This window comes from Cimex lectularius, unplaced genomic scaffold (assembly GCF_000648675.2).
Source record: "Cimex lectularius strain Harlan isolate CLEC.00 unplaced genomic scaffold, Clec_2.1 scaffold165, whole genome shotgun sequence".
In the NCBI taxonomy this organism is placed as follows: domain Eukaryota; kingdom Metazoa; phylum Arthropoda; class Insecta; order Hemiptera; family Cimicidae; genus Cimex; species Cimex lectularius.
The window spans coordinates 891,128-908,551 of record NW_019392863.1 but is presented as its reverse complement, the minus strand read 5'-3'; the positions used below and the strand labels follow the sequence as shown (position 1 = coordinate 908,551).

Here is a 17,424-nt window from a genome sequence, read left to right as displayed (position 1 = left end):
TTATTAAAAATGGAAGGAGTCTGCAATCAATCTGAACCATATGAGCAAAATTATTATTTTAATTAAACAAAAAAAGTGAATTTAACAAATAAAAGACACAGCAAAGTATGTATAAAGCACCTTCTCATTACATTTCCGGGCACAAATTGACTAAACTGCCATCTGCTTCTGATAATCACCCACTAAATTTTAAAAAATGTAATAAAATAAATTTAAATCAATATCATAAAAGCAAAAATAACTTTTATTGTATAATAATAAAATACTTATGCAGAGAAAGGTTGCTCGATGTGTCCCACATAATAGAGGCGTGCCATGCCTTGGCTCCATACAGAGAGCGTGTAGGCATGCCGCCGGATTTAAGAATGGTTCTCGGACACGGTAGCGAGTTTCAGGGTCCCCTGTTCTGCTTTTTGGAGGAATTCAGAATTTTTTATTGTATATAGCCTTCAAAGGTCTAAGGCTGCCTGTTCCTATGTCCGTTTCCGGACTTACACAGGATGGTTTTGCAACCATATACCCCTGAAGGCCCAACCCTCACGTCACCAGGCGTTAGCCACGGCTGCAGCCGTGCCCAGGATGGGCCACGGGGAGGTGCCTGGTCGGGATATGACGTGAGGGTCGCACCATACAAATATCTTACGTGCTAATGAGGGGTGCCCAATCTCCCCGTACAATGAACCCCGCCCAGGAGAGAAAGAGAGTGGGCACCCCTCGTACATACTAATAATATATATACAATAAACTACAATATGCTAATACTATATATACAATATACAATTAAATCTAATTTATCACTCACTGATACTTAGATTAACACTTACACTTATTCGTCACTGTTGGGTGGTGTGGGTATTGTAATTATGGCACTTTCAGTTTCGATTTGCATAGTTAGGGCTCGCTCGCTCCTAGTTGGTTGTGCTGAGCGCAACTTGCCGTATTCTGTGGCGTGCTTAATTTTCTGTATTTCTCGTGCGTGTACATGGCACTTTCTTGAGTCAGACCTATGTTTGCTATCGAGTCCCGCACTAGCACAGTTTACACATTTTTGGTTTTCACTTGTACACGTTTTAGTGGAGTGTTCCCCAGCACATGTTTCTTTATCTGCTTGACATAGGCGTGATGTATGCCCATATCGTTGGCATTTGAAACATTGGGTTGTCTCTTCATACTTTTTTGCTGGACAAACTTGGTAGTCTAGGAATATTTTGGTTGCCTTCACAGCCATTTCCCATTGCTTGGGTAGCATTTCTACAACCCAAGATACCTGTTTGTCTGTTCCTTCACGGGGTTCACCATAGGGTACTGTATGAAGGGGTTTAACATTTTCAGTATTGAAATCCTCACCAAATTCCGGGTTATTGTCAATTAACTGTTGGAGTAATTCTTCTTTAGCGACAGAACACGGAACTCGCAATATGATAATTTTTGGCTTTTTTGCTTAAGCCCTCGTGGTGTTAGTCCTTTTTGGTTGAAGGCTGCAGTGGCCATGGTTTTCTTTCCATCTTCATCATTTTGCAGTTTTATAGCTACACCACCATTACATGTGGCTCTAATGTCTTCTATTTTTATTCCTGTATTTTTTCAGTTTAATTATCTCCTTAACTGTATTAAGTAGAGGTTCGCCCGACAGGGTAGAAGTCGGGTCAATTATAACCAACCTACCTCCCATGTTACTTTCATTCATTTCATCTTTTGTATGTTTTTTCTTTGATACCATTTGTTTGTTGTATATAGGTGTGAATGTAATTAATTGTTTATTTATTATTGAATGTGTGTTGTAATATATCGCATGCGCTCGGGGCTGAAATGACCAAGCTGTCAGATGCCCCTTTAAAATAAAAAATAAAATAAAATAATTATAAATAATTATTATACATGAAATATAGAGGTTATATTGAACCCCCTTCTTTCTTTCAATGCAGGCAAGAAAATTTGAATTTACCTTATAAATTTATTTAGTTATAAATAAATAAATATAATAAATTTATATAGCTTTTAGGCGTCCTTTCAGCCTTGCAGTCATTTAAATTTTTTCGGCCTTTCCTTTTTTCCTCTCTTCCATGGGCCAACAATTTGTCCCAACTTATTTTTAATAAGGCTGTCATTTTTATGTGTATATGAGATTTTCCATTTTCCACACTTCTTGTTGTTACCTTACAATGTTGACATAAACCGTATTGATTGGTTGTTGTTATATCTTATATTCTAGGCTTAGAATGCTGAAGATGGGCTTTACAACCTGAAACGTAAATATCTAAATAAATTCACCTACCACATAATACCTGATTTCTTTTTAAATAATATCCACCATTAAAAAAGTATTTTCTATAACACCGACTTAACAACATGAATACTTATAAAATTATTCATTAAGGAATTTGATTAAAATGAAAACCATCGTGAAAAATAGAAAATAAATGTTTATACAACGAAAAAAAAAATTGAAAATACAAATTATAATCATGGGGGTAGGGAGATGACGAATCACGTCTGAAATGTTTATCGATGGAATTTATTAACTTGTTAATAATTCCATGAATAAATACTTCTATTTTTATTACTGCTAACAAGGATTCAAAGAATGTTTTCAAACTGAAATTGAATTCAAATTTGTAATGTTGGCTGGTCAATTGATTTTATTAAAAAACATAAGATGGCAATTTTTCACATCTGAAGTCGTTTTATTTAGTAATGTTATATTTCTTTTTGTTCCTGAACCTATAATTGCACAGTGTGAAAACCTTGAAGTTCGCCTCATAATCATTAATCATCATAAATCTAGGATGTGACTGATTTGTTATTTAGTTATGTGTATTTCTTTATTTTACCTGGACTATTACTGCACAAGTGAAAACTTTTAAGACCCAGAGGAAACATTGACACTAGTGATCACTGCCAACGTACTCATAAATCAATATGAGAATATGTTTTTATTTAGTATTCTTATATTTCTGCACCCTATCTGAACATATTATCGTATGAAAACTTGTAGTACCCAGAGGAAAAATTGACACGCGGTCTTTTCCAATCTGTTCATACTCATCAATCATCATAAATCTAAAGACTAATTTTGTTACATATTTAGTATTACTATTATTGTTACATTTAGGATGATGCCACTGTGGCTCGGCCACTGCGCTGAAAGATGTGAATGCCCTACTGGAGTGGAGGAGAATCATCATTATCAGGATGATTAGAGGCCAAGGTCTTATAAAGGCTGTAGGGCGATGGAGTATGTGTATTTCTTTATTGCTCCAGAACCGTTTAATGCAGTATGAAAACTTTAGTTCCCAAAGTAAATAATGACACTAATTATCATTGACAATCTAAATTTGTTGTTTAGGAACCTTATATTCCTTTATTGTACCTATTACCTATTATTGCATAGTGGGAAAACCTTTTCAAAAAATCCAGAGGAAATTGACATTAGTGATTATTACCGATCTATTTATACTAGTTAATCACCATGAATCTAGGATGACTAATTTGTTGTGTATTTCTTTATTGTGCCTGAACCTAGTGGTCATTGTCGATCTAATATAATGGATGCATTGAAAATCTAGCATGCTACATAAGGGAAGTCACCCACCAGTGACACTAAGGTTGGACAAATGGATTAGGGTGGAGATTTACATTTTTGGGAATGTTTTGAAATGAAATTCATTATAGCATGAATTAGATTTTTTTCATTTATCCCATAGCCTCAACTCATGTCATGTACATCAGACTCAGGAGTGTCTTTTAAATGGTGAGTTTGTTCAATCTTAGGGTAATAACATAGTATCGGTTAGTTTCCTCTTTCCACTCGTGTATGGGGATTGTCTTTTGTCAAATCAGGTAGTGAATGCACTGTATAAAGTGGATTTACAGAGGGATAATAGTGACATGGGTGGATTTATTTATGAATCCATTTTTTCCCTACAAAATTTACTAGACCAAGACTAGAGGTTTAAATGAAGTTGGATGTTATAACTAGCTAGGATTATATTAAAGGATAGCTTCAGCAAGAGTTAATAAATAATATTATTAAAGAGAAGAGAAACATTGGTTGTGTAAATTGCGAATAAGAAGAGCCCTTGGATGTTGCTCTGGGAGAGACCAACTTTAATGTGATAAGAAATAGCAGTCCCCTAACAGATTCAGCAGAAATCAAGAAAGAAACCCATGCAATATTGTTTCTGCTCAAGAGAGGATGATATAGTGTTCAATAAACGTACAGTGAAATGAGTGGAAATCAAATTGGTGGTGTATTAGAATACTCACAGTTTCAGATAGATGTCTTTTTATGGTTTTTGTCTGACATGGAGGCAGTCAAGTCGGTAGGAGCTTGAATGTTAGGATCATTTTAATTATAATATTTCCACTGTATTGGGAAGTATGCCGTTCTTAACAAAGCATGGTAGACATACGTATGGTTCTCATAAATCCAGGATCAAAGTAATTCGTTATTTAGTTTTTGTTTTTCCTGGGAAAAAAAGAGAAGAAATATTCACAATAATCAATGATGATTAACTCAGGTCAATCAAATGGTAGTGATTATTGAACTGGAAAAATTAACTGCAAAATTTAAATGTTTGGATAGAGTATTAATAGCCTATTAATATTCAAAACTGCTAATTATAGCCACGCAATTCAAAAATCTTGGTGCTTGAAAGGAAATTTTGTCTGGTTTGAAAATACTGTCAAGAGGTAAAACCACAAAAGAAATATACAAATTTTATTGATAAAATGTTTGACATGAATAAAGTTGGTGTACACGTTTTTTTTTTTTTTAAATACAATTAAAAACTTTGTTATTATAAAACGACAAATTATGTTGTACATCTCTTTTAACGAGTATTAGTTCTCTTCGAACTAATTAAAATCAGGACTGAAACAGAAAAATAAAAAAGATCAAATTATAAAAACGAAATAAACAAGGTGTAAATTAAATTTCACAAAAATATGCTGAAGAAGACAGAAAAAAAACATACATCATCTCACCTTTGAACAATCTAAATCTCTGATTAATCAATGTTAGTAAAGGTGTCATGGGTAATGTTACGTGTGATTAGTGTGATGTATTTATTTAGATTACATTACTTACATTTAAAGGTAAAAGGTAATAGTGTATCTATGTGCTAACATGCTAGACATCGGTTGAATTAACTTTATATAGAAAAAAACCACCCTCTTTATGACCATTGTCTGAGATAAAACTTGACAAAATCCAATGTTAGAAACCCAACAAAAAAGCATTGTGAAATTGGAAACTGAATTATATATAGACATCAACCCAGCCAAAGAGTAATTTGCAGGCTGCATACTACTAAAATAGTCTCATGGACTCACTTCTTGACGATCCTGACAAATTGAATGCCGGCTTCTTTGCAGGGTGGATAAACCCTTCCATTTAAATATTGGATATATAATTTTATTGTCACAGTATCAGTATCGCTACCTAGAAAACACCTTTTGAGGTAAGATCTTTAAATATGGGGATTAAAGTTGATTGAAGTTTTTAAATTGAGTGGGTAATTGGCTATTCTACACTTCAAGGAATCTTTGTGGTCGTGATTTGCCAAATATTGTCGGCTTTATCCTATTGTTAACTTCTCATCAATGAACCATTTAAAACAGACCAACCAGAAGATGTCAAAACTCCATAAAGAGGGGGGAGACAGTCAAGCTATATTATTGATATACATTCTGGCCACACAGCAAGCGAGCACTAAGTAAAGAAGCGAGATTAAAAATAATAATAAAACAAGATGTTCAGGATTTCTTTGGCAGTAGTCTGATGCTCTCCCAACATCTGGCCCGTTAGACATATTTCATTTTGCCATCATCATTCATCAGCAGTGCACAGTGATCCATTTTATTAGCGTTTTATTAACTTTTGAAATAAACAAAAATACTAATTATCGTATTATTAATAAGTGTCATAAGCCCCTACCACTGCATTTATCTCTTGGTGTGGATATGACTGATCAAATTAAATTCCTGCTTAAATATCTGGTTTTCAAATAATTTAATAGAACAAATTATTCATATTTAATAGAACTAAATTAAAAGTTGGGTGTGTGGTCTAGAGCACATGATGGAAGTGAAAACTTAAATTAGGGTAAATTAACAAAACGAAATACAATTTTTGTTCTTTATTTTGTATAATCACAATGTAATTACGTTGAAAATGTATACAATTATGATTGTGTAGGAATTTGATTGTGCTCTGACTGATTGTCGTTGGTATCAGACTCTACAAACGAAACTAATGGTTTATGGTAACTGAAATATGAGACAAATACTTTTGATTGAAATGAATTTCCTAAATATCTCAGAAAAACTCCGTCAATCGTTGTTCCATATTTCGTTCTACTTTCATTTGGATCATTGGACATCTAGATCTAATTTTGTTTTCAAAAAATCCACTAGAGGCTTTGATGTATCTTTGGAGAAGTCAACATTGAAATCTCCACTCATAATCATTGGTAATGTATGGAAATGTTCTTCGAGAAGAGCAGATCCTTCTTTGGTGTAGATAATTAAGTTTGCATGGATGAATTTGATGATGTCTTTTACACTTTGATTAGGTGAAATATAAATAGCTACCATTACAATTTCTTGTCTATTTTCTATTATACATTTTGATTCACAAATTTCGCCAATTGGTGATATATTGAATCCAAATGTTTCTGAATGTTGAAGTGTGACATCCATCAGCGAACTAACAAGAGTCAACGTGTCTCTCTTATTTTTGAATATAGCTACCTGCAGATCGGCGATCAGGTCTTTTGAATTTCACAACACAATCAAAATTCGGTACATTGACGTTTTCTTAATTGTCCACCCAAGTTTCAGATAAAATCAGTATAGTCGAACATTGTGTAACAGTATCATCGAGATCCAAAGCATGTGCCCGTAAACTTTGACAATTTAATGAATATATTGATATGCCCTTTCTATTGGAAATGAAATTTATTAAAACATCAGTGATTGTTTGAAGCTTGTTAAGTGATAGCCTTTTGAATTCATTTTGTAAATCAATGAGGGATGTAGATTCTCTTCGGCCGTGATAGAATGTAGCCGTGTTTCAGAAACGTATTGGTAAAGCGCACTGTAGTTAGCGTCGATACTGAATGCGACTGCTTCGTCATGCTCCCTCATGTAACGCTCATTCGTGTTAGTCCGGATTCAGTGCCGAGTTCGGCCGAGCGCGTATACAGCGGATACGCTTTGACTCTCTCTCTCTCTCTCGCTCTACTGACTGTCTCTCTCACGCTTAGTCGACTCGAGCCGATTCTACCCGAATGAGCGTTACATCTTCGAGCGTGAGCTCAGTCTCATTCAATACTCACAAAAAAATGCTGAGCGCGCCTAAAGAAGTTTTCACTTCAATAATATTGAAAAGCAGAAATACATTATGAGTGCCTCCGTGGTCAACACGTTAAAGTGAAAAATTTATCTCCATAGATGCACTTTTACCAAACTGCCTATTTTCCTAGCATTCATAAATGGTAAGAAGAAAACAGTTTTATAATTTAAAGGTTGGAAATAGAGAACAGGTTTTTTACCAACAAGAAAATTTTCACTAGATCAGTTTTCTACTCGCCATATTTAATATGTGTTATTGCCCTAATTCAATCCCAATCCACAACAACAAATACATATACAGAAGAAAAACTTTATATTATTAGCTTACTGAAATTAGTGTTAGTAATAACATGTAACCACAAAGAAACAAGGTAAGTTATTAATATATATACATACTATATATTACTAAAAGTATTGAACTTACTTCGGTTTGTTTTGTTTGGTTCTGTTCACAATCTTTTTAGTTGTGCGCTTATTTGTAGCCACAAGCTCTACAGCCTGAAATACAAAAATGTTCATAATCATGTTCAGAAGATAACGAAAACAATACTGTAATTATTTTAAATTTTTTTACCTTTTGAAAGGCTTCTCTCTTCGGCCTGGTTCCCATATCAGCTCCATTTTCTTGGCCATCACCTTTGGCTTTACGCTATAAATGATAAATTTTCTTTATATTACATGCAGAAACTAACAACTGATATCTTACCCCTTTAGGTTTCTTCCCACCCTTATTTTTGTCTGGTTTTTCGACAGTTTTCTCATCTTCATTTTCCTAATTTAAAATAATCACAATTAAATTAATTGCAAGCAATGTTAAATTTGCAATTTAGTTAGGATTTAAATCATTCCATGATAGTGAATATTCAATACTCGTCACTTTTTATTCGTCTAATAAAGAAAATATTTACTATTACTGATAACAGATTTCAAACAGACAGCAGATTCTATTGAAATACCATCGGCGCTTCTTTGGGAATATTTTCTTCCTACTTCATTTTTTTTTAAATAACATTTTTGCATGTTTTGCTGATCGATGATATTTTGTGTTGTTTGTGAATCATAAGTGTTCTATTTCGGCTGACACAACAAACAACCCGACTTGGGCTTAAACGCCAGCTGAATAATTCAATGCATTTGTGTGAGAATAACTGAGATAAAAACTTCAAAAAAATAAAAAAATTGCAAATTCAAAAGGAAAGATGAAAAACATAAACGCAAATAATTGAAAATGTGGACACAGCCTTTTACACATTGATTATACCTTTTACAAATTGTGGTAAGGTCGTCAGTGAGGACATCATCGACCTTGATCATGCTTATTCTTATTATCAGAAACATGCCTGGAAGTCTGTGATAATCGACGACCAGGATGTACAAAGACATCAAGTTACATTAATATTAATTAATCCATACAGTAGTGGTCATAATTGAATATATTAATTATTTTAATTAATTATTCCTTTTATCTTAGGTTGAGATGAAAAAGTCACAAGCTAAGAAGGTTGAAAGGCAGTGAAGTATTGAGCCGAAAGTCGTAGGTTCGAATCTCGCTTATGAGACTAGCTTTTTCATCTCAACCAAGACCTTACTTTAAAAGAATAATTAATTGAATTAATATTAATGTTTAATCATTAGTGTTTCATTTTATTAGCATTATTTTTTATATTTTATATAAACTTTCCATTTAATTCATTAGTAACAACTATTACTGGAAAAATTTATAATACGAGTATCTAACTACTATTCACATTTTAAAATGACCAACCAGGAAACCTCAGTCTTCAACTGCAAGACAGCCTGAAGGAGAACACCGCATATACAGACTTCTGTCTCAAAATGCCACTTGATAGCATGAAACCATCAGGGGACTTTTGGACAGGACACAGTGCTGATTCAACATCATCACAAAACTTGCATCATGTTTTTCTTTTATCTGATATTAAGGTGAATTAGGGGACCGCGGTAGCCGAGTGGTTAGCATGAGACTCTCACGCCGCGATCGTGGGTTCGATTCCCACCGTCGCCTCTGACCCTTTTTTCCCGATAACCCCAATTTGAACACACAAAGAATTCGTACCATGGCAAGATCATAAGGCAAAAAAAAAAAAAAGGTGAATTATATCCCAAAACTTTTTGTTGTGAAATTTTTAAATTGGACTTTGCAGTCTTTGTTATCTATCTATTTTGGTTATATTTTTCAAGTTTTAAGCGAATGAACAAATAACCTACACTTCACCATCCTCACCTCAGTTTGTTCTTCTTCCTTGGTATCTTCAGCCTTCTTTGTACCTTTTTTAGTCGCCTTTTCATCCTGTTTGGAAAAAGTTAAGAATTTATAGCAAGGAAAAATATAAATAAGTGAAACAGCTTACAGTTGCAGTCTTCCCCTTAGGTACGGGTGAAACAGCCTTTGACTTCTTGGGTGGTGGAGTGTTTTTCTCTTTCTGTGCACCTCTCCTTTTCCCTGCCTTCTGTTTAGGCATTGCCTCTACATCTTCCTACCAAAAGACCAACAATTATTTTTACATTTAAGTATCACCAGCTCAGAGTGGGAAGGTCTGGTTATGCCTTACTTCAGTCTCCTCGGTGGTATGTGTTTCTTCTACACCATTTTCTTCCTCGCTGACTACTGGAGCTGGATCACTCTCTGCCCCTTTTTTAGCTTTGGTAACCTTCTTTGGTGGCATTTTCTTTTCTTTATGTTGTCCCATAATAAATAAAAAAGAACAACAAATTTCATTTGATTATAAAAATAAAACAAAGATATCACTTCTAATAGGAAAAAATCAATTTGATTATAGAATAAGAGATTGATAAACACTTTAACTGCCATCCTCAGACTTTACATGGACTTTTTAAAGCTAAAATTACTTTCATAGTGATAAATTTCAACCACTTCAACAAACAACACTACATCTACATGAGGTGCAAATGTAAATATAATAAACAAAAAATAAATGAACAAATGTTTCAATAAAATGTTCAAAATTTCAACGTGTATTTGTTATTTTGCCAAGTTCTATAGAATACAAAAGTTGTTTTGATTTTGGTGCTTTTGGCTTTATTTAGGAGGTTGGGATGGGGTATTTTCATGTTTAATTTTAATTTATGAATTTTTCTGATCCATTCTAACAAGTCGTTTTAACTTCAGTGTAAGCAGAAAACCCATATTCATCCAGTTCCCTGCCATGACCAGCCATATAGCAACCTCCGAATTTCAATATTAATACTTTCAATTGTTAGGAAAAAGAATACTTTCGTGGTGTGAGGAGTATAGCGAAAGTTAAAAGAAGCAAAGCTTGGAGGGAAGTAGCACAACAGTATTTGAGAGAAAGCGCCCGTTTCCCAATTTTATACCAATGGATAAACCCACACTTTTCTTTACTGGGTTTCCTCCTTTTTTCCTTCTCTTTTTGCAGAAGAGCAAGCACAAGAATTTCCTGCTTCCTCAGGTTCTAGTACTGACCTCCCGTTGTAAAGAGAGGTTGAATCCACAAGTTGCCTGGTGTGAAACCAGCAAAGAAAGAGTCTTCACACAGCAGTAAACTAGTTGATAGTCAACTGGGCAAGTTAGTTGAATCAACCAAAACCCCTCGTCTGAAAGAGGCCTAACTTACGTTTTGTTTAATTTTATTATTATATTATGAAAAACTTGCTGTCGAAACATTTTTCATACGAAACTTTTATGAGACGAAAATACACTTTGTTTTTATTTGATATAATGTTTTTCTTCTTATCAACATCAGTATTAATACCAACAGACAAAATAAATAAAAAAACAAAACATTTTGGGATTAACTTTCTAAATTCAATACACTGACTATTCAAACAACTAAATAAATTAAAACAAATAGTAGCCCTATAATACAAACCCTAACGACTGTACAATACATTGCAATATATAATTCCAAGCAAATGGAAAGTTCCTACATCCTATAGCATGATTAATTATTGTGAACAATCAATTTTTAAAATATTTATCAATGGCTAGACCTCATTTTAAAAAATGATACAAATAGAAAAGATCCGGAACATTTTGTCTCAAAGATGCATAATGTCTTCTATGTTCTTGTTGTTGGTTTCATGTAATTCCAATCAGTTTTTTGTTATAGTAATACATAAATATACGCTTTTAAGGGTGGGGGGGGTGAAAAAGGGGGATTATTCGTTAGTCATTGGTGGTTATTTTATAGAAGTTTTACTCTCTTAGTACAAAGATTTTTTATGGCTTTTGGCTAAATGTATCAATAAATAAACATTTATTAGGTGTAGTGAAAGAAAGCAATATCTTGAATTTTACAACATGATACAAACATGAAAAACTTATGTAACTTTTTGAAACTTAATGACTTTGAGATCATAAAAATACTGGTATGCATTTGATAATGGCATCATAATGTAGACAATTTTCAACGAGATTATACATCTGTCTACATACTTTGTATTATTATTAATTAATACGAACTATTATATTTGAAAATGTCTCAATGTCTCGATTTTAAAAAATTTATAAAAACAGAAGTATAAAAAAGTGATCGATCGAGAAACTGTAATATACTAGCTATAAAACCCATAACAACTTCCCAATTGATAATTTAAAAACAATAAGGTGAACTAAGTTGATGAAATTAACGATGTTGAGAGCATAAAAATACACATTACGCGTTGATAATACTATCAGAATGTGGACAACTTTGAACAGGACAACTTTTTTTTTTTTAACGAGGGTTTGCAAGCAGAAGTTATATCAACCCTCGGGGTACCGGTGTTTTTGGGGAGGAAAAAAAAGCCCATTTGTAAGTATGTATGTGTAATGTACACATTTGATAATAGTATCATAATATGGACAATTTTGAACAGAATTATATATCTGTCGTAAAACAGTTTTAATTAATAAGAACAATTAAATTTGAAAATATTTCTCATGTATAATCTCAATTTTTTTAAATATATAAACTGAATTATAAAAAAGTGATCAATCGAGGAAGTGCAGTATAATAGGTATAAAAACCGTAACGACTTCCCAATTGGTAATAAAAAAATAAAATTAAAAAATTAGGGTGAACCAAGTTTATGAAATTAATGACCTCAGATCATAAAAATACTCGTACACATTTGATAATAGTATCAGAATACAGACAACTTTAAACAGAATCATATATCTGTCGTAAAACTTAGTTTTAATTAATATGAACAATTAAATTTGAAAATATGTCTCGATGTATAATCTCCATCTTTTTTTTTTGTAATATATAAACTGAATTATAAAAAGTGATCAATTGAGGAAGTGCAGTATAATAGCTATAAAAACTGTAAGGACTTCCAGATTGATAATAAAATATATAAAAAAAATTAAGGAGAACTATGTTTCTGAAATTAATGACCTTGTGATCACAAAAATAATGGTACTCATATGATAATAGCATCTTAATTTAGACAATTTTCAACGGGATTATACATCTGTCTAAACACTTGCCATTATTAATTAATATGAACTATTACAACTGAAAATATGCCCCGATATGTCACTAAAAAAAATTGAATAAGTAGAATTATCAAAATGTGATCAGTCGAGGAAGTGGGATATATAGTTAACCCTAACGACTTATAAATTTATTATTTATATTTTTTTAAAAATAAGGAAAACTAATTATATAAAACTAAATGACCTTGAAATTATATGAAATACTGGTATGTGTTTTTGATAATAGTACCTGATTGTTGGATAACTTTGGATAAAGTTTATCTTCCTAAAATTTACTATTAAGTTTGAAAATTATACCAATGGCTAAATTGTCGCAGATTGATAATTATAGGGAAAAAAAAAGGTTTCACAGAAAATTCCAAATTAATATAAGTTTTCGGTAAGAATTGATGAAGCACAGCCTAAAAACGGAATGCGAATCGTGAAGTTTTGAAGGGACGAGTAATAAAAAGGGTTATATCTGTGCCAAGTAGGCAATTAATATCTTGGGTAGTCCCGGAATCTATTTGTGGACAATTTTGGACCAGAGGCCTAATTTGATACGGGGAGGGAAAGTACGTTAACAGTCCACGTAACGTGGTAACGGCGTTTATGCCCAAAATGGAACTCACGAGGCCCGTAAAGGAATTTGTTTTGGAAAATATTAAAATCCGCTTGTTTTAAGTAATTCCGTTGAAGAAAAAAAGAGTCAATTTCAAATTAAATTTTCCTCCCATAATGGATTAAAAGCGAAAAAGTGAGTCTGCCATTGCCGGCGGCCGACCAACGACTAGGATTGCTACGAGCTCTCGCCCCGCCTTGAATCAATACGTGAAACCCCGCGGAACCGGTCGGATTTAATTGGTACGGCCGACTATCCCGTGGCACCGTCGCCGAACCACAGCCGGTGTGGTTTTTATGGATTAAAGTCCGCCCAGCTTACCTGTTTCCAATCTCGAAGAACGATAAACTTGAACTGAACCGTAGTGTGGTTTACCCTCTTGCCAGTACTAGTCCTAAAAGCCCGCCCCGCCTTCTAACCTGCTCTGAACTCTAGAAGCGCCAAACTCTCCATCGACACACCAATGTCATAAATTTTTTTAAACTCATTAAATTTCTCTTAAAAACTTATTAATTTACTTAAGATAAACATAAAAAATAAATCAACTCGAAAATAAAAAATAACAACCCTCTTCATAACTTTTTGAAAAAAACGCTCTCTTTCATCCATTAATACACAAATTATCATATTCTCACTTTTACATTTAAAAGTTTTATTTTTTTTAACAGCGATAAACAATACATAAAACATTCGCCTTTAATTTAATAAAACAAAAAATCATCCGAGGTCAAATGATAAAATATAGTCACCATTGATTTTCTGGGCAGATGACTGGTAGGTTGTTCATAATTACTACCCTTGGATATTTCGATCTATAATCGTAAGTATCAAGTTTAGACAAAATTGGCAATTTCACAGTTTATAAATAACTGATTTTGTTTAGTCGTACCTTTTATATTTTAACAGAAAGCAAAAAAAAGTGGCATAAAAGTAAAAATGATTGTTTTTAAGATTTTCACCCTTTTCTTTTCATTAATACATAAAATTTTCATGACCAAGGATGATAAATAGATAATTTAGATGATTAGATGGAATTATTGAGAACTTAGAAGCTTGCCAAGATCTTTTGTTATCACAGACTTAGGTGAAAGTTTCAAAATTCGCAATTGAAAACAATTTGTGAAGTCAAAATGCAATGTAAAAAATAATGCGTTTTGAAAAGGCAGTCAAAACAATTTTTACGTTTATAAAATAAAAAATATTTATTCGAAATATTTTCCATCATAGTCTATACATCTTTACCAACGTGTGATAAGCGCTTTTATTCTGCTGACATAAAAATCAATTTCGACTCACAATAAAAACTTGGAAGGGTTTTCGGTTTCTCTGCATTCTCTAAAAATTTTATCCCTCAAGACGTGATCAAAATGCCTAAAAAAAGTGGAAGTATAGGCGGGAGGTTGGGTAAATCTGGACGGTGCAGTAAGGTTTCATATCCTAAGTCCTTAAGTTTCCGCAGGGTTGGCATTGCGACATGTGGCCCAGCGTTATTGTGAAGAAGATTCGGCCGGTTCGGTTCACTAATGCTGGGCAAAGAAGTAGCAGTTTCCTGTGCATTTTGTCAATTTCTTGGCAATATTTCTCTGCTGTGATAGTTTCACCATCATTCAGGAAATTAAAGTGAACAACCTCAGCAGAACACCATACAATTACCATAACCTTTTTTGGGTGCAGATTTGATTTCGGGAAGTGTTTTTGGCGTTTCATCCTTGTCCAACCACTGATCTGCATGCCTCCAGTTATCGTACAGATCCATTTCTCACCACATGTGATGATTGATTGACAAATGGAATTTTGGTGGCGCGACAGAAGAGACGTGCAAATTTCAAAAGTTGATTTCTTTGTGCTTTGGTTTGTAGGTGCAGTAATTTGTCGAGTTTCTTTACTTCACCAATTTGCTCCAGATGGTGAACAACAGTTGAGTGATCAACAATAAGCTAAGCTCTTTTGCATTTTCCCATGTTGTCTTAGGTGAATTTTCTTCAATCAACGTTTTGAGTTGGTCATCGTCCACAAAGCCTATCACGACCTTCACAGTTTTAGAGACCGAAATCTCCAAGACAAACTTTCTAAAACCATCGCTGCACCTAGCATTCATTCCCCCAAACTGTATTGATGTTACACACGGTTTGGACCGCACTTCGCCTAAGTTTAAATTCGTACAAATAAATTTAAATTTATTATTATTAACTTTATTTATTTTGAATAAATCTAGTTTGGTCATATTTAATTTCGCAGGTTTTATCATCCTTGATTTTCGAGGTAGAGACTTTGAAGGTTGTTATTATTTTCATTCCATTGTATATTTTGAATCAAAGTACCAAAATGGTCAGTTTAAAATAACATTTTTTTTTAAATTAGTAACTAATTTTTATTTGAATTTAGTAGTCCTTCAAGAACCTACTAAATACTTTAAGTTTAGTTAAGTTAATGTTTTTAAACTTAGTTAAGTTAAGTCTTCCAAAAGGTAGATTGGGGATGAGGCCACGGAAGACAGAAACATTTATTTTCTTGTCAAGCTTTCGGCAGAATATATCGCCTTCATCAGGACTTCAAAAAAATCGTTATATTATATGAACAGGTACATCCCTAATCTACCTTTTGTTAAGAAAAAAGTATATTTAAATTGAGAAGGCTGATCAATCACCAAAGAAAATATTAAAAGTCTTCGTTATCAGGTTTTATTGTTTTGTTAAATTTGCTGAGATCAGAAAAAATCACAAGACTTTTTAAAAAATGTGACCCACAAATAGGTCATTTTCACATTTTACTCTTTCATGTGTTACAGTACAAAAATGAAGTTGACTACTCCAAAACATGGTAAAGCTTTTGGCAACCTCGGCCCATACATACGAGGTCTCGTGACTTACAGGTTGAGCCCATTTGAGCAGAGGGCTTTCGCCGGATTCACAGCCTCAATTCCTAAGACGATCAGGAGAATTGCCAGCAATATCCCATACATCGCCCCTCGTAAGTTATCTTCTGATAATAACATTTACATTGGAATACTAACTTTTCCTTTTTTTTTTTCTTTCAACAGCTGCAATACTGGCATATCTCATTTATTCGGCCACCGAACAAAAGGCTCTCCAGATGCAGCGCAAGAATCCAGCAGATTATGAAAATGACAAGTGAACTGAGTCTTGATTTAGAAATAATACCTTTGTAAAAAAATATAAATAAAGTTTGTTGAAAATATAGATATTACCAAAAAAACTGGTTTGGTGTGTAAATTAAATTAATTTTTGTTATTTTAATTAATTAAAAAGGGGGCTGGCTAATTGGAACTTTGTCAGGTCGTAGGATTCTTGCATATGCCATATTTTTCTGCCATTGCCATAAGACATATACACTAAACAATTCTCACCCAACAAAAAAATAATATAATACTGTGTAAAAGAGGCGAATCAGAGCAAATGAAGAGTTTGGCCTTAGTCAAGGTTCAGACTTGTGACATCATCCAAAGGGTTGATGTTGATGCCTGCAATTCCACATGGCCGAAACCCTTGGCCTTATAATGCATTGAGCATCAACAATTGTCATATCAATCTGATTGGTTGAAGCGCCGAACACGTCGTGATTTGAGAGAACCACGGCAGTCTCTCTTAGATGTTTCTTGAGGTCGGAAGATTCTTAAATTGAAGAAAATTTGCGGAATTGAGCCTTCACTGATTTCATCGTCTTCTCAGACTACAGTTTGTCGACTTCGCATCATATCTTTTTTTCAACGCCAGTGAGCCTTTGTTTTAATTTTTTTGTATTTTTTATTAATGAATGCGTTTGGTGATTTATTTCTTATTTAAAAATAATGTGCTGAAGCACGGCAGAGCCGCTATTCTTTTGTTGTTGTTCTTTTTTTTATCTTTTAATTAAAGTCCTTTTTTTATACAATTGTAATAGAATCATTTATTTGATTAAATTCCTTTGCCACTATTCTTCGGACGGGGAAAGATTCACAAAATTTGAGTCTTAATTTATTGGA

At 33.3% G+C, this 17,424-nt stretch overlaps 2 protein-coding genes across 3 annotated transcripts; one reads left to right on the top strand and one right to left on the bottom strand.

Annotated features, from left to right (window-relative positions):
• Nucleotides 1-4,732: 4,732 nt before the first annotated feature.
• LOC106666204 (ABC transporter F family member 4-like) lies at nucleotides 4,733-13,971 on the bottom strand. 2 transcript variants are annotated; one of them, XM_014393224.2, is made up of 8 exons: nucleotides 13,764-13,971; nucleotides 9,930-10,051; nucleotides 9,729-9,854; nucleotides 9,602-9,667; nucleotides 8,063-8,128; nucleotides 7,931-8,005; nucleotides 7,781-7,854; nucleotides 4,733-4,873 (listed from the first exon to the last, which is right to left on the bottom strand). In XM_014393224.2, the coding sequence occupies exons 2-8, from the start codon at nucleotides 10,041-10,043 to the stop codon at nucleotides 4,858-4,860; spliced, it is 537 nt and encodes a 178-aa protein (XP_014248710.1). In that variant the 5' UTR covers nucleotides 10,044-10,051; nucleotides 13,764-13,971; the 3' UTR covers nucleotides 4,733-4,857. The 2 variants fall into 2 exon arrangements, with proteins under 2 accessions (XP_014248710.1, XP_014248711.1); XM_014393225.2 differs by lacking the exon at nucleotides 13,764-13,971 and adding an exon at nucleotides 13,071-13,480.
• Nucleotides 13,869-16,642, top strand: LOC106666205 (cytochrome b-c1 complex subunit 8). Its single transcript, XM_014393226.2, has 3 exons — nucleotides 13,869-14,262; nucleotides 16,231-16,412; nucleotides 16,483-16,642. Exons 2-3 carry the CDS (start codon nucleotides 16,238-16,240, stop codon nucleotides 16,575-16,577), a joined length of 270 nt encoding a protein of 89 aa, XP_014248712.1. The 5' UTR covers nucleotides 13,869-14,262; nucleotides 16,231-16,237; the 3' UTR covers nucleotides 16,578-16,642.
• Nucleotides 16,643-17,424: the final 782 nt, after the last annotated feature.